The sequence below is a fragment of the Phanerochaete carnosa genome, assembly GCF_000300595.1.
Source record: "Phanerochaete carnosa HHB-10118-sp unplaced genomic scaffold PHACAscaffold_2, whole genome shotgun sequence".
NCBI classification, from domain to species: domain Eukaryota; kingdom Fungi; phylum Basidiomycota; class Agaricomycetes; order Polyporales; family Phanerochaetaceae; genus Phanerochaete; species Phanerochaete carnosa.
Window position 1 is genome coordinate 2460111 of NW_006767629.1, and position 18980 is coordinate 2479090.

Below are 18980 nucleotides of genomic sequence, written 5' to 3' on the forward strand. Positions count from 1 at the left end.
CGCTCAAAATTCTGCTCCTTCCAAAAATGGATGTACGCATCACTCTGGCGCCTAGACTTGCAGCTGCTCATTGAACGCAACCATGAAGTGAGTGTGTCGGGTGTGTTGAATATTGGCCTCACTGACAGACACTACCTTTGCAGTGTCGTACATGAAATAAACAAGATTAACCAGCGAGAGCTGGATCTTGGCATTTCCGGCTCCTGGCATGATGACTACAAAGGTGAGTAGCAATAAGGCCTGTTACGCGGGACGGTGTTCACTGACCTTCCCGTTAGATTCTGCGTATATCTTCGTCGGGGGCTTGAATCCTGAGCTGACTGAGGGAGATGTCATTACGATTTTCTCCCAGTGAGTATCACTACTCGGAGTAACCGTTCTGGTTCTGAACGCATAAGCACACAGATATGGTGAGGTCATGGACCTGAACCTCCCAAGAGACAAGATCACCGGCAAGACGAAAGGCTTCGGATTCCTGATGTACGAGGACCAGCGTTCGACTGTCTTGGCAGTCGACAACCTGAACGGTGCCAGAGTGCTGGAAAGAACACTACGGGTCGATCATGTTAAGAACTACAAACAGCCTAGGACCAAGAACGAGGAGGGAGAATGGATTGATAGGGAAGAGCAGAGTCTGAATGCGAAGCCAGAGCTCATAATCGGTATGAGAAAAGTTTCTTCTCCGTCCGTTTCTCACTATAACGTACACTTGTAGGCGAAGGCGCAGAATCCGAGAGCTCAGAATCGGACGGACCAGACATCGACCCTGATGACCCTATGCGCGACTACCTCATCGCGAAGTACAAGGAAGAAAAAGCCAAGAAGAAAGGAAGCTCGAAAGGCAAGCGCAAGCATAAGGCCGAGACGCCTGAAGAACGACGTGCTCGTAAAGAGCGTAAGAGGCAGAAGAAGCTGAAGAAACAGACGGGCAAGTCAGAGGGTATGCGTGACGTTGAGGATCTTCTGAAAGAGCTGGAGAGCCTTAGTCGGAGCCGCCCACAGCGTCGCAGTCCTTCTCCGGACGACAGGAGGCGGTCAGAGAGCCGCGACAGACGTGCTGACCGGTACGATAATCGTCTCAGAGATAGATACCGCACGGCAAACAGGGGTGGTACTCCTCCACGATCTCCTCGAGATGGACCAGCACGGTATAGGTCTCGTTCACGATCACTAGCCAGAGATTCACGCCACAAGGACAGTAGACCTGACAGCCCTCCACACCGTCTAGTCAGGGATGACGACATAGTGTCGTCCCGCAGACGGAACGACGACGACGACAGGACACCGCGAAAACGAGCACCCGATGAGGATACCACACCACCCCGCAGACGAGATCGTGACTAGTCTTCGTATTGCCCATTTATTACTAGCCAGATAAAATGTCTTCTAACATGGACCTCGCTGCCTTCGCGTCCGCGGCGCCCCTGCTCGACTTCATGACATGCCCGACAAGCTTGTTCACAACGTTCTTGTTGCCCTTGCGGACCACTTCGGCCTCTTGGGGCAACGCCTGGATCGCTGCCTCACACCACTTTTTCAGAGAGGTTTCGGTGTTGTCGCCTACTAGCAATAAGAGCTCCGCGGCCAGAGCTGATGGCATAGCACCGCTCGAGTTAGTGATAATGTGTCTGATAATGGTCTTGCCAGCAGGTCCTAGAAACACGTCGGTCAGTAGTACACCTAATAGAACACTAACCTACCGGTTATTTTCCTCGAGTCCACTAAGTCTATCAATTCGCCAAACTGCGCGACACTGACAGGGTTGCTTTGGAATGGATGCGCCGATGACTGCTGATCATGCCGCAGTGTGAGTTGGCCAAGAAGCTCGTTTGTCATCCTGAAAAGACTCAGTAAGGGAACAACAAGAGGGCCGAGTACTATTGACTTGCCAATTGATCACAACTTTCGGGTTGCGTCCTTGGGATACCTCATCGAAGTATGCAACAGCTCCGCATCTTGCTTCGCCGTCGTAATTAATATCTACGTTAGCGTCAATGGTTATCAAAACGTCCACGTCACGTTCGGACAACCCGAGTGACAGTAGTCGAGCTCGCGTGGAAGCTGGAAGCGGTGGTATACCACGTCTGATGCGAGATACAAAAGCCTGCATACAACAGTCAGCAAGAGCGTCAAGAAAACGTCGCAATACGTACCTCGTTGAGGAGGAGCGGAGGCAGATTAGGGTCCGGCATGTAGCGGTAGTCAGGTGCGTCCTCTTTGCTTCGTAAAGAATACGTTTCTGCTTTGTCCTCGTCGAAGCCTCGAGTTTCCTGCGCTACTTCCTTGCCTGCTTCAAGCAGAGCAATTTGCCGGTGAGTTTCGTGTGCTAAGAGGCTATCAGCTCCTGTATCGATACACGAGAGATCCACTGACCAATCGCGATTATCATAAACCTGACACTGTTGAGGTTCTTAATTTCACATCTCGTCCCAAAGGGCCCCCCAAGTCGGCCAACAGATACATTAACGTCGCATCTGAGCGAGCCCTAGGCGATGGTCATGTTGGATCTCTTCCCGCGTAACCTGGAGTAAGGACATACCGCTTCCATGTTACCATCACTAGATCCCATAGCGCGTAAAAGGGTCTGCAACGTTCTGACATAGTCAGCAGCCTCTTCCGGAGACCTGGAAATGGTCAGGATAGGATTCTGACGACCAAAGGAGGCGTTGTACCGTATGTCCGGCTCCGACACGATTTCCATAAGTCCAGCACCGGCTCTGTTCAAGTCGATGGAAGTAACACGCCTTCTTCGATCTGTCATCGATTTTCCAGTGTCCTAAAGTGTTATTAGTTAAAGGGACAGGATGGAGGGCTTCGCGCTACCGCACTTGCTCAAGCTGAAGCTGTTTGATGCGGACAGACAGGTCGCTCTTACTGAGATGTAAGTGTCCACTCGTAGCGAAGGGAGCTGCCCATATTCAGCAAAGTGTGTAAGCGTGTCTCTGGCACGAAGACGCACCGTAGTGCTGTGTGATCTGGTAACCGGAAGGAAGGTCGGCATAGAAGTAGTGTTTTCTGTCGAAAGTGGAACGTGGCTGGACTTCACAGCCTAGGGCCAAGGCCGTTCGGACACCGAGTTCGACGCAAGAAGGATTTAGTCTCTATTCGTAGGTATTTGAACGTCGGACAGCACTTCCTAGTATTAACCAGACTAACCGGTAGTGTTCCCGGGAATGCAGCGTCATACGGAGAGACCAGAGCATTTGGTAGATGGACTGACTCTGCATTGCGCGTATCTACGACAAGAAAGTACCTACGCGTCTCAGTTGCAACCACATTCGAGTAAGACATAAACTGACTAGAGAAGAGCTTCTGCCTGGACTTGATTTGCGCGTGCACCTCGATGCCGATAACGACGCCCCAGCTTGGCCATCTCGAGTCCTCAACCAAGGGTCTGTGCTGATGGACAGCCCTTGCCTGCCGCAGCCTCTCGAAATGAAACCTCCGTCCAACATGGACCAACATCGGGAGGTGGTGGGCGGAAAGTTAGAAACCCAGATCGGCCGGAGTGGCCGTTCGGGCTTTGCCGAGTCCCGGTATTACTGTACTTTCGAGTCGCTCAGGCTTCCGTCTCGCTGTGTCTTCACACTCTGACACCTCCAGCTGCCATCCCATCTCACGAATACGCATAGTTTCCGCTAAGTCAGTGAATACACCGATTGACTTGGGGTACACTCGCTCTATTTTCTCATCATGTCGACCAATGGTGCACCTACGTGAGCACGTCTCCGCTCTGTTGCTCCTTTCGACCTGCTCAGCCCCAGCGACAGATATCTCGGCGTCACACCGCCCATCTCTGTGAACGAATCCAACGAGAGGGAAAAACTAGTCACGGTTAGTCTGATGGAAGAGCTGAGACGTCAGGGTACATTCGAGAGTGAAGAGGAATCCAAGACACGGTGAGCGTCATACTTTCGCGTCTCTCTTATTCTTGAGCTCTACTGGTGCACTCTGCAGAGATCATCAGTGTCCTCTTTAATTGTCAGCACAACCTCTTAATAAGTTTGTGCTGTCTAAAGACCGAGTCCGGGCCTCCGCTTGCCTGCTGAACTCTATCACTCATTCGTTCCACTTGAACTCCGAGCTGACAACCCGTCGTAGCGAAATTGTACTGGGACGTCTGGCGTCGTTGATCAAGAAATTTGTCCACAAGATTTCGCTGCAGCATGGACTTTCCGAAGCTGCAGCGGATGCCGCAGGTGGCAAGATTTTCACCTTCGGTTCCTACAGGCTGGGCGTACATGGACCCGGCACAGATATAGATACGTTGTGTGTCGTGCCAAAGCATGTATCTCGAGAAGATTTTTTCGAGGCATTGGAGCCGATGCTGAGAGAAACAGAGGGGGTGACCGAAGTTACTGTGCGTAGCTTCTGACCAGTTGTTCTATCGTCACTGACTCACCGGTCCGTGTAGGGAGTTCCAGAGGCATACGTACCCATCGTCACAACCAAGATTTCTGGCATCCCAATAGACTTGACAATGGCGCGCCTAGCGCTGTCGTCAATACCAGACGATTTAACACTGCAGGATGATAATCTCCTACGGAATTTGGATGAACGCTGCATTAGAAGTTTGAACGGTTTGTCTGAACCACATGATCACTCGTATGTAGAATTGATTTACATCGATCATAGGTTCAAGAGTCACCGACGAGATTCTCCGACTGGTTCCCAACGTTGAAGTGTTCCGTGACGCACTTCGATGTATTAAATTATGGGCCCAGAGTATGTTTCTGTCTTGCAATATGGGGTTCCATAGTGACATATTTCTCAGAGAAGGCCATCTACTCCAATGTGAACGGCTTCTTGGGTGGTGTCGCATGGGCTATGCTGGTAGCTAGGATATGCCAGCTGTATCCCAGCGCTGTTGCCGGTGCCATTGTTAGCCGATTCTTCATCATCATGTACCAATGGTACGCGCTTTCACCTCAAAAATGGACCGGCATCTGCTTAAGATTATCAGGTCTTGGCCGCAACCAGTGCTCTTGAAGCAAATTGAGGACGGGCCCTTGCCTGTTAGGGTATGGAACCCCAGGGCAAGTAATTGTTTCTGAAATCCTTTAACATACGCCTCAATTGCTTCGACTACAGCTATATCCTGCAGACAGGTCGCATCGAATGCCTATCATCACTCCTGCTTATCCTTCGATGTGCGCCACCCATAACGTCTCGCAGTCGACCCAGATGATAATGACCGAAGAGTTCAAGAAAGGTCAGTGTATAGACTGTGCGAGTTTCTAAGGAGCTGACCGGCTGACGGCGAATACAGGTTCGGAAATTGTCGAGAAGGTAATCATGGGCACAACTCAGTGGTCTGAACTCTTTGTCAAACACGACTTCTTCCACAAATATCGCTATTACCTTCAAGTCATTGCATCGACAGGCGATCCAGACCTGCACATCAAATGGCAAGTTTGTTGGGATTGTCTTGTTGTTCTAATGACTCACAATCACTAGGGCTGGTACTGTCGAGTCACGAATCCGCCAGCTTGTCATGAAGCTTGAGTATGTTGATTCTTTGACATTGGCTCACCCCTTCGTCAAAGGTTTTGAACAAGTCACACACTGCCTTACCGACGACGAGGTTCGCGACGCTGCACAGGGCGAAATTTCCGACGCCATAGCTAAGCGAAAAAAGGAAGACATCGAGGGCAAGGAAGGTGCCAGCGTTGTTTACTCAACGACATTTTACATTGGTTTGGCGATTGAGCCCAAACAAGGTGCGCAGAGTGGCTAAGTGGAAGGATGATGTGTAGAGTAACACTTCTTGCGTGCTCGCCCTTAGCTGGGGCTGTTGGGCCCCGCCGGCTGGACATTTCCTATCCGACCACCGAGTTTACTAAACAAGTTAAGATGTGGGAGAAGTACGACGAGTCGGCGATGGGGATTGTGGTACGACACATCAAGAGGTATCGTCTTTGAGATCTGCACTGTCCCATGAGCTAAACTCGGTACAAAGCACGGCTCTCCCAGACCACGTCTTCGACGAGGGCGAGCGTCAGCCTCGTAGTGCGTTGAAGCGACCGAAGACAGCGAAGGTGAATGCCTATTTTCTTCAGCGATGGTGAACCTTTCTAACCATGCGTCTTTGATACCTACGAACAAGGGCTCTGGCAAGTCGAGCAACACATCCCCTGATGTACCCCACAAGAAGCGACGGTTGGTTACTTAGTCTTGCGCTTGCTTTCCTTACGACTGCTTTACGCTGTATCTTCAGATCGTCACATTCAACATCAACACCGGTTGCACCAGCACTGTCCCAAACCGCCTCTGTCCCTGTTTCCTCTCCCGCCAAGTCTCTTGCGATTGGATCCCAGCACGGATTCGGTAACCCATCTGGTGAAGGACAACAACAGCAGCCTGGCGTGTATGCCTCAAGCATCAAGGATCCTACGCAGCTCAACCCACCATTTGGCGAGAATATGGTCCCCACCAGTGTCAACGCGTCATAGTGATATCTCAACCGGCAACGACCTCCCCCCTCTTCGCTGACGCAAGTGTACATTCTTCCACAGAGTAATATGGCGTTTAGGTACCCTGCAGGACTCTTCGAGCGTCACGCTTCGCCCTTTCGAGGCCGGCCATCTCTTGCTTATCCTCCGCCCATTACCTGACCGGACATTTTGCTAGCGTGCCATGTGTGCTTGATATCCCGGTGGTTTTTATACCGAGCTCTATCGTAGGTTTTCGCGTTTGTGCTTTAGCGACGTTTCCCCTATGGTTGGACTTGGCTCTTCTCGGTTCATACCAATATCGCCCTCCTTCGCTTTCTGTATCCGTACGAATTCTGCCTCTATGTATCGTAATCAAGAAATTCTATGCACGTTGTGATTTTATAGACGGAACTATCGCAGAGCTGGACGCTCTGATCGGGTATTGAGCAGAATGATTCGCCACGCAATGATACCACACAAACAGGCGCGTCGATCAGGACGCGGTACTAGTAGGGTAGACTACAAACATGGCGGTACAGGTAGCTAATGATAGTAGTTAACCATAACCATACATGTAGAAAATATAAATATGCTTGACGGATTGTCCTAAGCGTTGGGCAAGACGTATAGATAGGGTCTAAGGCTGATTGTCGAGCGAGTGAAGAAAGTTCAGGGTCTCGGAGGATAAAGTGCAGTATTACGAAATCTGTCTCATAGATGGCTGGATATATGCCGACTGACGGCGAGTGGCAGCGCGCGCGAGCGCATGCTTACGAATAAACCAGGTCGCTACCGCGAGGCCGAGCGTGCCGAAGATGACACCGAGTGCGATACCCGCCTTAGCACCTCCTGATAGGCCGCCCCCACCGCCGTTCGAAGCTTGCGTGGCTCCACCTGAGGATGTAGACGTAGGCGATGATGTAGACGTAGGCGCCGTGGTGGTCGGACCTCCTCCAAACGGCCAGAAGTCGCCGCCTTCGGGGGGAAGGATGCATGTGAGGCCGTTAGCGTCGCTGATATTCTGGAAGTCGATCTGGAGCGTCGACTGCTGGACGTTGTCGAGCTGGACGACGAACGGTTCGGGCGACGGCATCGTGTCCGTGCTACTACAGTTCGGGCCCCGCGCGCCAATAAAGGACGTATTGCCTTCCAGGCTGTTATTCTCGACCGTGAAGTTCACCGCAGAGGACATTGCGATGCCGTATCCAAATGCACCGGTAAGTACATTGTTCAACACGGTACCCGACATGCTGACGTTGTTGCCGAACTGAGGACCGAACCAGGTACGAGGGCCAATAGCAATGCCAATTCTTCAAGGGTGGTCAGTACATGCGGGCGCCAGGGAGAGACATTACTAAGGCACTCACTTGATAATGACGTCGTCGTCGTTTGTGCCTTTGGTCTCGTTACCTTCAGGCTTCTCGGTGGCAAAACCTCCCATGATCATGTTGTTACGAACGATGGTGTTGGTGTAGTTGCCACTCCATGGCAGATAATCCACCATATTGATACCACCGAGTAAAGTGTGCTATAACTGAGTTAAAATCATCCGAAGTTGTAGCCTTAGGTATACTCACATTTTGGACAAAAATCGTGTTATTTTCTACGAGAGTTCCTGGCGCGCCGAAGAGAACGATGCCACCGTCCTGCAGAACGATTGGATTCAGGCCACGGGTAGCGCAACAAGCAGCTTACTGTCGGATTGTTTATGGTGTTATTCCAGACATGGCAATTTTGGCAGCTGACAGAGATGCCATCCGCCCACTGCTGAAACAAGTCTGTTCCACAAGGCCCAATGTCGTTGTGACGGACAGTGACGTTATTGCAAGTGAGGGTGCCCTCGGTGATGTGCATACACGACCAGCTGCGCGGGTCGAACGAGTGCACGTACTCGATGAGCTGGTCCGAATTTGAGCCGCCCATCTCAATGTTCGCCCCGCCTGTGGTCGGCGAGGCACCTAAACGGGTGCCGTTAATCTACGCTCTCGCGGTCAGTGTTGCCCGATAGCCAGAGCAGAAGCTCGGCGCGTACCTGCACGTTCCGGAGCCGCACGCCATCGCAATCCGAACACGTTCCGTCCACGGCGGTTGTGTGCCCTTGCCCATTCATCACAGGCCCGTTGACGACCAACACAGCACGCTCATCTCCAGTGGGATATCCTGCGGTGCTAATTTCCTGGTTCGGCGCGAAGAATAGGAGGGGTGCCTCTATGAGATACTGCGTGTCGGGGCAGAGGGGTAGGGTGTAACCGGGGCCGGAAGAGTTGAGCAGGGTGTTCAAGCGGTCCGTGAGCGTGTTGGCGGGGTTGGCGGGCTCGCAGTCATCGCGCGAGGAGAGGATGTGGTCATCCCTGCATAGGACAGTCTCGTATGACATCCAACACAGCAATGTGATCCACGTACCTGGCAAAAAGATCGAGATGGTCCACATGCCGCCTGTGAAGAATGGAAGACCTGCTCTGCCTTACCATGATGGGCGGATGCGAGGCTGGTGTGAAGGAAGGGAATGAAAAGGTATAGATTTATAGAGTGGGAGGGTAAAGACCGTGGTGGCCGGCTGGCCGTCAGTGGCGCTGCGAGGCTGACTGCAGGCAAGAAGCTGTCCACTGCGGAAGCTTCAGGCCGTGGTGGTCTAAGACGACACAAGCCGTTATCGTTGCAAATTATGCGGCAAAGGGGCGCAGGACAGCCGCAGACATGGCTGCTCGATTCAGACCAGCGCCCGCTAGTCGCTCACCTCGGGTCCTCGACGTCTCGACCCTCGTCATATCAACGAAAGATGGCGGAGTTTTTTTGACAGCTGCAAGCTAACTCTGAACAGACTCTTCCTTGTTTGAGGAGGGTAAAACATTGAACAAACATTTATGCCAAGTACCAAGGCATCCCATGCTACCCCTAGACCGTCACTTTCTTTCCAAGCCATTCCAGCCACTCCTTCTCCCCCCAGGAGCTTGATATCTCAGGCGCTGCTACCCCGTCAAAGAGCACTGTTGGTGAGACATGAATGCTATTCTGGCGGCTGAAACGAACTACAAAACGAGAGCGACATAAGTATCAGAGGTACGAGACACTGACAGCCACAACTGACCTGTGTACTTGAGATCATTGGTCACTGCGACGCCATAATTGGGTTGCGCCTCGCTGTTCGTTAGGAGGTCGAGGAAGGCCTGACGCTTCCCCTCGCCGATAAATTGTACAGCCAGATCGGCTATCTTGTGGCGTACTTGGCGAGGGGTCATGTCTGCGGCAGGCAAGTCATGATATTCCCTGTGGTGAGCCCATATCTACAACCCGTCCTTGAGTACTTGAGTACCGTCTGGACTTTGAGGATCTTACGGCGAGCGAGAACGGCCAAAGCTGCTCGGGCGCGACGCGCACCATCTGCAGGGACAAGGTTTCCACGTAAGCACAACAACCCTGACAGCAGGCTGCCTTGAACCTACCGCGAGGCCGGCTTCATGCAAAAGGATGGACGTGCCGTGCCACGGCTGCACTTGGTTTCGGAAGATGACCTTTACTTTCCCGGCGTATTTTCCGTTCCCATTCGGATCGAACAGGGGCTTTAGCACGTTCTCTATGGTGTTGCCGAGCTTTGTGCTATAGGAGCAGACATAATCAACTGCAGATAGTGAGCACGACCTGGGCAGAAGTGACACAAGGTTTACAGCGTACGGAAACAGTCCAGCGTATGCGGCGCGTCTGGCGAACCCGCGATAATGAGGGGGCGGAGGTTGGGTTGTAAAGCCATGTTGCGTCAGGTTCCCACTTCTAGGTCCTTGGTCTCACGCACCTTATATACGTGCAAGGGGCTCTGACAATCGTCCTGCTCATGACATATTGAGCACTGAAACTGGACCTGCAAACCGTCCCATGTCCGAAGCGCGACGTGATGCGTCTTGATGAAATTGTCACGAGTCACGTGCCTCACGGCGGGCCTGTCACGTCCGCGGAGCGGTGAACGCCGAAGGTCGCCTGAGTCCTGCACTCAACTTCCTGCATAATGCAGATCAACTACGCAACCTACCTTGCACACTTATCGACTGCACTTACGGAGAGGAAGGGCCTCGAGTTGGCCTACCTCCTGAGCCCCCGTGAGGAGCATGGCAAATCCGTCCTCAAAGAATTCCGCAACCCGACTGTGAGTTGCAACCCACTATTCTAATCAAGAGCTAGTATTCCAATGCGGCAGGTCAGCAACAATCAATGTCATACTACAAGGGCGGCATGGACTCACCATGGGACGAGATTGCTATCCAATACGTCCTGGTGGTGAATCATATAGCGAGGAACAGGCCAATAGAGGCGTTCAAGGAAGAGTGTCTCCTTGTCTCGTGAGCGACTTGTCATACTGTTCGGGAATTGTTTTATTCTCACAGTGACTAGACTATTCTTCCGGTACCTTGTTACCGACACTGGATGGTCCCTCCCTGCTCTCTTCTCCATCCTCCGCGACCTCCGCGACCTAGCCTGTGACGTGAGTAGACATCGTCCTGCCGAAAAGAGCTATAGTCTCAATATCATTCATCAGGCAGATTTGCAAGCGTTGCAAAATGGACAAGGGGGCACTGAGCATATGGAAGAGACTGCGCGAATCATGAGCAAGGCTTTCTCCAACTGTGTGACAGACCGGTATGTCTTCGACGTACTTCCTGTCAGAGTACATGCTTAGCTGGAGATACAAAGAACATCGCCATATGCTGAGTCACGCAAGTGGGGCGTATACTACGTCGTCGGGCAAATTCTGAAGAGCTACTTCCGCGTACGCCCCACTCCATTTCCTTTCTACATGTCTCTTCACAGGGTTAGGTCAACAGATCAAACGCATCTCGCTGGCGAAGAATATTCTACGTGCCATTAATGCCAATCCAGATATCCCCCCATTGTCTGCTTATCCGCGGGCTCACCAAGTAACAATCTTGCCGGATATCCGATTTTCGGCCGGCTCATGCATCCCTCCAGGTCACCTACAGATATTACATTGGCATGCTTGGGTTCTTGAGTGAAGATTTTGCGAAGGTATCGAACCCCCTCCCCCAGTCCGCTTTCCCACTCATTGAATTGGACTATAGTCAGAACAGGAGCTGACGCTAGCATTTTACAACTGCCACACAGAGGCGCGGCGGAATCAAGAGTGAGCTTCTGAACTCTATCTCATGTGCCACGGCTGAAAGCACAGCTCAGACGCATCCTAACGTACCTGTTACCGCTTCGGATTTTACGAGGACACCTGCCATCGCGAGAACTGCTCGACCGCTTCCCTGTCCTCGACGACCTGTACTCACCTTTCATAGTGGCGATTCGCAAAGGTGACATCGCCTCCTACGATGCTTCACTCGATCATATGGAGAATCGACTCATTCAGCTCAATCTGTTACTCACTGTCGAGAAAGCGCGGGAGCTGTGTATCCGAAGTCTCTTCCGGAAAGTGTGCGTGCTCAGGACCTCTGTCATATCTGGCGCTAACCTTATAGCACAGCTGGGCGGTATCCGGCAAGTTGACCCGGATTTCCATCTCCGACTTCCATACAGCGCTGAAGCTATCGGGGCTGGATTCGCCTGTCGAGGAGGCCGAGTGTCTTGTGGCGAACATGATCTACAAAGGTTTTATGCGAGGTTATATCTCGCACGAGAAGCAGACGGTAGTGCTTGCGAACACAAATGCGTTTCCTAGGGTAGCAGATCGCCCATCGCCATACACGATGCTGGTATAACACTGCATTATGCCGTTATACATCGGTGATTATCTGGATTCGTCTGCTTGGAGCTTAGATGCATGTACAGTGAGTGATCAGTGACTGCCTCTCTTCGTGGACCAGCTTTCTGAGTCTTACCTTGGCCAGAGATGGCTGTACACCAACCTTCGTTCCTTATCTTGACAGTGCCACTCTTCTTTAATAGTCATCGTCTTGATCATGAGGCACAAGGTCCAGAAATTCTAGAGATGCTTGCTCAACGCAGACCCTTGCTCCCTGATACCTATTAGAATGTATGTCCGTATAGCGTGCTTGAACCGTCCTAAGGTCTGAGGCTTGTGACATGTTACGAAGCGCTTACATGGGCGGTATGGGCAGCATAGACGCTCCACAGAATTCCCAGAATGCAGGTGGCGATGTTTGTCACTTGCTCCCATATATATATACCAAGGTTCTCTGAATGCCCTAACGTCGTACGCACCAGCCATTCACACCCGCAGCCTTCTAACGTACGGCATGAAATATTCCGCTGATAGCGTGGAATGTGGCAACTTCATGCACAACAGGGACTCCCAAGAGTATTGTGACCGACAGAGCTCACCCATCATCGACGCGCGTTCGAGTGTATCGGGTCAACGCAGCAGTCACGACGCTGTATCAAGTTTGGAGCAGGACCACTCGAAAGAGAGCTATACGGAGGATTATGCGAAGGAAGACTATTTACGTGTCCCTTCGTGTGCGCCACCGGCATACGCTGCGGGTTCCTCGGCACCCGCGTCCGTTCTCACGAGACATCTCACGAGACAGCCAGTGCAGAATGTCGAGGACCCCCTGGAGCTGCTCAGGCAGTTCAACACTGTGATTATATTGGACGACTCGACATCCATGTCCCACTATTCCTATGAAAGGCACATGCCCGACGGCAATTTTGAGAAGGTCACGTGGTGGCAAGAGGTGTGTTTCCCGTAGCTCTTCGTGCGATGCTCTCCCTCATTTACATTACATAGGCCAGAATCGCCCTCGTCAATCTTGCAGTGAAGGCTGCAGAGTATGACGACGACGGGATTGACATCCATTTCCTGAATAGCTCCAGGGTAGGGCGAAACCTGAAGGTAATCATCAGTAGTACTCGTGTGCTTGTACTCTGCTGCAGTCTGACCCGAGGTGCTTTTTGAGACCCGGGAAGCCGTACAGAACGTCTTCAAGGGCATAAACACACGACCTGGTACTCCCATCGGCGCACGATTGGACACTGTTATCAGAGAGTACATGAAGGAATATGCAAGTTGGCGAAAGCCAAGTTTCCTCGACAAAATGAGACGAAAGAAGACACTCAAGAAACTCAACATTCTTGTCATCACAGATGGATATCCCAGTTAGTGTACATTTTTATCGTGCTCTATTCGTCATAAACCGAGATGTGATCACAGCTGACGAGCCCAAGCAAGTCATCTCTGACCTGGTCCGGGAGATGGACAAACTTGAGATGGAGTATAACCGGGTAAGTGTTTTTGCATTGATTTCTGTGTGCCTCAGTCTAAAAGGCTTTGCGCAGGTTGGCGTTCAGTTCGTTCAGATCGGTAACAGCCATGACGCAAAGAAGTATCTCGAAGAGCTTGATGGCGACAAGCAACAGCACGCGGCCCTGCGCGACATTGTCGACACTACGCAGTACATCGCAGGGCCCCTTGATGCCAACCCCGAGACTATGGTCAAGATCCTTTTGGGTGGTATCCACCGCAGAATAGATCATGAAGGCGCCAGTGTGGTGCTCTTCAATGAGGGTGACGAGGAGGAAAAGAGGCACGAGAGTGGTCACTACAACGGAGAGACATTGTTTGGCCGCAAGTGATGTGCAAGTTTGTCAGTCCAGGTTCTACACTAGCCACCTCGCACGGAATATTGTTCGAAGTTTGCTGTTGGTTGTGCACATCACCCAATACCCTTTGTATTTGTACCCTCTACTTCGCGAATCATGAGTACGACTCCCTAGCTCAACGCAAAGAACTCAAAGATCCCAATCTTCCAGTGCGAACGCGAACACATCGAACACCGCCGCAGCCTCGTTTGCCCCGCCAGCAAGGCCTTCGACACCCCTTCTAACAAATCTGACCAAAGCATCAAGCTCCGACGCCATCTTATCCAGCCGCACGACAAACGTTTCCTCCTCGAATGAGATGTTCGACGCGTAAGAGAACTCGGGTTCGTCGTCTCTATCCTCATCGGACGAGTCTGAGTCTGAGTCTGCGACGGGCAGCGAAAAGCCGATGACGTCTCTGCGTTGCCGTCTGAGCCGGCGCGAGCGGTGCGCCTTCATGGGCGCGATGGACGGGCGCGAGACGTCGTGAGTGTTGCTCGAGCCCGCATAGGCGAGGAAGCAGTCGCTGAAGTGGAGAGCCATGTCGAGGATAGAGAGGATCGCACGGTGAAGGGACGCAGTCTGCAAACCTAATGAGCATGTAGCTAAAATGTAGATCGGCGCGACGTACCTTGGTTCGCAGGAAGCACCGTGCTTCGATCTTAGCCAGACTCGGGTAGTTCAATGAGCGAACTGTGGTGCTAGATCCGAAATCGAGATAAACTTACTGCTCATTATGCAGGTCAATCATTTTGTCGAGAGAGACAGCCTTGCGTAATGCGTCATGCAGGGCCAGCACTTGCATGTGCAGCACATTCGTGCAAATAAAGTTGAGAAGTACGCTGTCGATCTCTGTCAGTATAGACTTCGCAGTACTAAGGACACACAGAGACTCACTTCACAAACCACGACAGCTTTCCTCTCATGGCGTAGAACATCTTCATTTCCCCATCTCCTCGGTTGCCTCCCTTATGCCTCACGAGAATCCTCTCTAGCGCATGCTTTGCTCTTCTAATCTGAAGCACAAAGACAAACACGGAGGAATATGCCTGCAGGACACGAGGGCTCCAGAGATACGTCAGAGGGAAGGGAACGGCGTACTCGACGAAAAGACCCTCCACGGCGCGCACGCTACGAGTAGTAGTATGCTCGCGGTTTCCTCGATGCGAGATGCGCACGAGAGAGGGATCGAGCCAGCTGCTTGAGGAGACGACGTCGCTAAAAGCAGTGTTCAAAAAGTGGAAATCATTCCACTGTTTAGGGGAATCCATCTATATTGCAGTATAACCACGGTCAGAGCTTTAAGTGTATCGTGAAAAGACACTTACTCGAGTGAATAGGACGTCGAGGAAACCCGACAAAACGTCACCCCTTCTCATCAAGTACAACTCTTCGATCGCTTTCAGATGGGCCCACAAGTCGCACTCCTCCACGAGCACCTGTGTTAGCGCCTGCTTCGCGAGCGCACACCGGCCGGTCAGCTCCTCGTACACAAGCCTCGCAAAGTCGTCCGCCGACATCCTTGTCGTAGCACGACCGTCCACCGCTCGCTCTTGTCGCGCGGACTCGAGAAGCGCCCCGAGGCTTCGCCACCCACCGAGCCACTTCTGCTCCCCGGGCTGCTCGCCCATCGGCGTCCCGAGACAGTGCAGCAGACCGACTGCCTTGCCCGCAGCGAGGACGTGCAGCGCGGCCTGCTGCAGGAAGAGCGGTACCGCGGACGCGCGCCCTACGTCCTCGTCGGCGTCCCTCAGCATGAACCCGTCCGACCAGAAATCGGGGTCGAGCAGCGCCAACTCGTTGTCCTCCACGAAGAACTCCTCATTGAGTCGATCAAAGTCTTGTTGCCCGGGCGCAGAGGTGGGGGTATCGCGCACAGGTATGCCGTCACGGAGCCAGCGGTGCACCATGCCCCACAGGGGTTCGGCAGTGTCAGCGAAGACAGCAAGGAGCGCGTCCACAGTGACGATGTCTCCCATCGATGCGTGATCCTGCACGTGCTGTAGCAGAGAGTCGAGTAACAGGGTGCTCAGTGCAGCGGGCGGCATGCGCTTTGGCAGGTCTGTGAATGTCCATATTGCAAGCACGGGCTCGGGGGATTGTGTTGCACGCTGGATGATGTCACGAAGCAGCTGCAGCAGGACCTCGAACCTCTCCGAGAATGCGGCGGTGAGAGATTTCTCAACGTCGAGCAGGCTGATGATCCGCGGCAGGCCGAAGCCTGCGTGTGCTACGCAGATCTCTTCCTCCTTTGTCGCGCACCAGATATCAAAGGAGCGAACGAGCTTATCCACAGCCTCGGAAAATGCCTCGAAGCACCGTGTGCTTCGCTGACCATGTGTGAATGAATATCTTGAAGGTGCCACTAAATCAATTTTCGACGCTTGTTTGAACATGGCAGCAACAAAAGATCGGAGATGTTCTACAGTCGTAGCCGTCCTTGAAAATGACGACAGGATGGAGTCTTGAGCAGCAGGTGTTAAATGTCGCAAACTAGGAGAGCTGGGGGCTGACTGATAATACGTCAGTTGATTGGCCAGATGCTTCTAAGTGCATTCCTGGTGTTACGCACCACGAACTGCCACGGGTGTTCTTCACTGTTAGACCATGTTATCAGAAGATTTTGTCTTCCTTGAAGCCCCATGAGGACCTCACGAACGGCGTCGTGTTCGTTGATGTATCTACGCTGTATATGCGCTCAATAGCTTTGTCAACATGGTTTAGATAGACCGACCTTCGGCACAGGAACGCCGTCGCTAATTGCCCGGTTAAAAGCAGAGTCTAATACAGCCGGCAGGCGGTCAGGGCACAGAACAACAAAGAAAGAAAAAATCAAGAAATTTCACTGACTGAGTGTAGATGGGTCGCCGATGTCAAACGGCCTGTCGTCGCGAGTGCCATCTCTCCAATCCGACCGCCAATACTGCAATGAATGAAGGCTCTCAACTTCGTCTCTATGGCTATACAGAGCGATACTTCTTGAAAACTGTTCTGTGGCGTTTTCCAGCGTCGTGTCTTGTGGTGGAGGCGTTGATAGGTGGAGCTCTGAGTCTGAGCCAGTGTCCCATCGCGATGACATGTCTCCCGAGTCTTCTAGTTCGTCTTCGTCCTCTAATGAGGACAACGACGGAGAAGTGTCGCTGTCGGTATGTGTGGACTCGCGTTCCGTGTAGACAGCTCCCGGTGGTAGGCCATATGCCCCTTCCCAATGCTGGCCCTCAAACGGTTCTTCGGCCAGGATATCTGCCCAGGTCAAGCCAGACTTTGTCTTCTCGGGGTTCTGGACGAGATCCATGTAGTACTCTGCATACCGCAAGGTACTGGAGTCTGGTGGCCGGGACAGAGTCAGCTACGGTGCGAAATTAGCAACAGTCTCAACTTTATCGGCCTGTCTTACCAGGAAATGTAGATGGATGGGAAGACGGGATGCCTATATTTGAAACCCTGAGCTAATGAAGCTTGTAAATATTGTGGTGCACTAACAAGAATGTCCGCGTCAAGGTCTGACTCGCGAGAGGCAAGGGTCTTGAATCGCTTGTACGCGTTCTGAAGGGCATCTGCGTAACCATCGTCAGATTTAATCCGTGCTTTCTGGATATATCTGACTTTCGTAAGTACGCTGGTTATATTTGCGCTTTTGCACCCTCACCCTTGTACGTGTTTGTCTACAACGGCAGCATCCATGCTGCCTGTGGGCCTGACTGTCTGATCAAGGCTCTTGGTAACATAGTTCAGAGCCGCCCGGAAGGCGTCCTCGTCGCCCTCTGCGGTTAACCCGGTAAGTTTAGTAACCAAAGCCTGGTATAGAGGGTTCAGTCGAGATGATTGCCTCGTGTTCGACCGCACGGATACGCGAGACTGGGGACGATGTGTAGAACGTGATTCAGTCCGCGCAGATGCTGATTGTCTCACTGGACCAGCACTGGACGAAGGTCGTACGGCCGACCAGGATGCACTGGATGGCGGCCGAGTGGACGCGCTGGACGACGGCCTTGGGAAAGGGCTCGAGCTGCTTGGCGGTACAGAGGCCCTTGAGCCGGGCCTACGATGAGGATCCATGTTTGGCGGCCAAACCAAGCCAATATCTTGGTATAAGTCGTGAACATTGCGGTAGATGACATGAAAGAAACGCGATGTGCTCACGACGCTTGAGACAAGTTACGCGACGCAATTAGCGCGTGAGTTGTCATAAAGCGCCTTGCGTCAGGGGGTGGACGCAGCTCGAGGAGGATGAGCACCAACATCGGATGCCTATATAGCTTCACTGGGCACTATATATCGTCTTGTCTGACCTTCTCCGGAACGTTAACCCAGCCATGGCCCTCCAGCCCAGCCTCCGTCCCCTCATCATTGCGGGCTCGCCCAATGCCCCTCAGACCATCGAGGTCTTCCGTACGTCGTCTCGCTATCTGCCTAGATATACGCTGCTCAAACCTCTCTACAGTCGACTACGTCTGCCCGTTCAGCGCAAAACTTGTGCGCGCCATCGACAGTGTGCTAGTTCCTCTCTTCGCACCCGGCGGACAGTACGAGGGTAAGGTCAAGGTCATCTTCCGCAACCAGGTTCAGCCCTGGCATAGCGCATCTACCTTTGTGCACGAGGCCGGCCTTGCAGTAAGTCAGAAGTGCAAAAATTCCCGTCTGGTGCTAACGCATCACGCCAGGTCGCGCGCGTCGCGCCGGAGAAGTTCTGGCCTTTCTCTCTCGCAGTCAGTGCTCCCCGGCGTTTGTCTCTTCTCAACCTGTCCCTGACATGTCGCAATCACAGCTCTTCGAGCGTCAGGAAGAGTACTACGACATCCCCACCTCGACTTTGACACCCATCCAGATCCGCGAGAAACTCGCCGCGCTTGCCGCGTCGGTCATCGGGGAGAACAACAAGGCGTCCTTCGCAGATGTCCTGACGCTCAAGTCATCGCCGAACGGCGGCGTCGCCGTCACGGACGACTTGAAGTACACTGGTGAGTCGTGATCGCCGACTAGGCAAAGAAACTG

The 18980-nt window shown here is 52.6% G+C and overlaps 8 protein-coding genes across 8 annotated transcripts; 4 read left to right on the forward strand and 4 right to left on the reverse strand.

The window, feature by feature from the left end:
- Positions 1 to 76: 76 nt before the first annotated feature.
- Positions 77 to 3489, reverse strand: PHACADRAFT_114333 (uncharacterized protein). The gene is made up of 15 exons (XM_007391997.1): positions 3277 to 3489; positions 3157 to 3219; positions 2960 to 3101; positions 2829 to 2908; positions 2673 to 2776; positions 2540 to 2624; positions 2374 to 2485; positions 2154 to 2326; positions 1890 to 2104; positions 1701 to 1837; positions 716 to 1653; positions 406 to 662; positions 279 to 351; positions 144 to 223; positions 77 to 87 (listed from the first exon to the last, which is right to left on the reverse strand). Exons 1-11 carry the CDS (start codon positions 3463 to 3465, stop codon positions 1367 to 1369), a joined length of 1587 nt encoding a protein of 528 aa, XP_007392059.1. The 5' UTR covers positions 3466 to 3489; the 3' UTR covers positions 77 to 87; positions 144 to 223; positions 279 to 351; positions 406 to 662; positions 716 to 1366.
- Positions 3490 to 3613: 124 nt separating this feature from the next.
- On the forward strand, positions 3614 to 6779 carry PHACADRAFT_250043 (uncharacterized protein). The gene is made up of 13 exons (XM_007391998.1): positions 3614 to 3716; positions 3771 to 3899; positions 4102 to 4360; positions 4415 to 4580; positions 4636 to 4725; positions 4775 to 4913; positions 4964 to 5036; positions 5092 to 5212; positions 5270 to 5408; positions 5458 to 5720; positions 5786 to 5909; positions 5960 to 6038; positions 6107 to 6779. Exons 1-13 carry the CDS (start codon positions 3694 to 3696, stop codon positions 6170 to 6172), a joined length of 1671 nt encoding a protein of 556 aa, XP_007392060.1. The 5' UTR covers positions 3614 to 3693; the 3' UTR covers positions 6173 to 6779.
- Positions 6780 to 6976: 197 nt separating this feature from the next.
- Positions 6977 to 8927, reverse strand: PHACADRAFT_250048 (uncharacterized protein). The gene is made up of 6 exons (XM_007391999.1): positions 8838 to 8927; positions 8467 to 8785; positions 8130 to 8411; positions 8012 to 8080; positions 7802 to 7962; positions 6977 to 7744 (listed from the first exon to the last, which is right to left on the reverse strand). The coding sequence occupies exons 1-6, from the start codon at positions 8903 to 8905 to the stop codon at positions 7132 to 7134; spliced, it is 1512 nt and encodes a 503-aa protein (XP_007392061.1). The 5' UTR covers positions 8906 to 8927; the 3' UTR covers positions 6977 to 7131.
- A 293-nt stretch (positions 8928 to 9220) lies between these two features.
- PHACADRAFT_114338 (uncharacterized protein) lies at positions 9221 to 10284 on the reverse strand. The gene is made up of 5 exons (XM_007392000.1): positions 10107 to 10284; positions 9878 to 10053; positions 9771 to 9815; positions 9523 to 9718; positions 9221 to 9463 (listed from the first exon to the last, which is right to left on the reverse strand). Exons 1-5 carry the CDS (start codon positions 10180 to 10182, stop codon positions 9330 to 9332), a joined length of 627 nt encoding a protein of 208 aa, XP_007392062.1. The 5' UTR covers positions 10183 to 10284; the 3' UTR covers positions 9221 to 9329.
- A 218-nt stretch (positions 10285 to 10502) lies between these two features.
- PHACADRAFT_250052 (uncharacterized protein) lies at positions 10503 to 12369 on the forward strand. Its single transcript, XM_007392001.1, has 11 exons — positions 10503 to 10572; positions 10629 to 10765; positions 10818 to 10908; positions 10963 to 11063; positions 11118 to 11193; positions 11249 to 11341; positions 11394 to 11450; positions 11504 to 11565; positions 11616 to 11861; positions 11911 to 12214; positions 12275 to 12369. Exons 2-10 carry the CDS (start codon positions 10638 to 10640, stop codon positions 12143 to 12145), a joined length of 1089 nt encoding a protein of 362 aa, XP_007392063.1. The 5' UTR covers positions 10503 to 10572; positions 10629 to 10637; the 3' UTR covers positions 12146 to 12214; positions 12275 to 12369.
- Positions 12370 to 12643: 274 nt separating this feature from the next.
- PHACADRAFT_25617 (uncharacterized protein) lies at positions 12644 to 13979 on the forward strand (the record flags this gene model as incomplete). Its single annotated transcript, XM_007391253.1, has 5 exons — positions 12644 to 13081; positions 13135 to 13239; positions 13292 to 13502; positions 13558 to 13628; positions 13683 to 13979. 5 exons carry the CDS (start codon positions 12644 to 12646, stop codon positions 13977 to 13979), a joined length of 1122 nt encoding a protein of 373 aa, XP_007391315.1.
- A 156-nt stretch (positions 13980 to 14135) lies between these two features.
- PHACADRAFT_191873 (uncharacterized protein) lies at positions 14136 to 18044 on the reverse strand (the record flags this gene model as incomplete). The annotated part of the gene is made up of 12 exons (XM_007392002.1): positions 14136 to 14567; positions 14617 to 14656; positions 14714 to 14827; positions 14883 to 15256; positions 15314 to 16498; positions 16558 to 16671; positions 16720 to 16766; positions 16836 to 17334; positions 17383 to 17415; positions 17469 to 17586; positions 17635 to 17843; positions 17898 to 18044. The coding sequence occupies 12 exons, from the start codon at positions 18042 to 18044 to the stop codon at positions 14136 to 14138; spliced, it is 3312 nt and encodes a 1103-aa protein (XP_007392064.1).
- A 584-nt stretch (positions 18045 to 18628) lies between these two features.
- On the forward strand, positions 18629 to 18969 carry PHACADRAFT_250057 (uncharacterized protein). Its single transcript, XM_007392003.1, has one exon. The coding sequence runs from the start codon at positions 18739 to 18741 to the stop codon at positions 18955 to 18957; it is 219 nt and encodes a 72-aa protein (XP_007392065.1). The 5' UTR covers positions 18629 to 18738; the 3' UTR covers positions 18958 to 18969.
- The last annotated feature ends 11 nt before the right edge of the window (positions 18970 to 18980 follow it).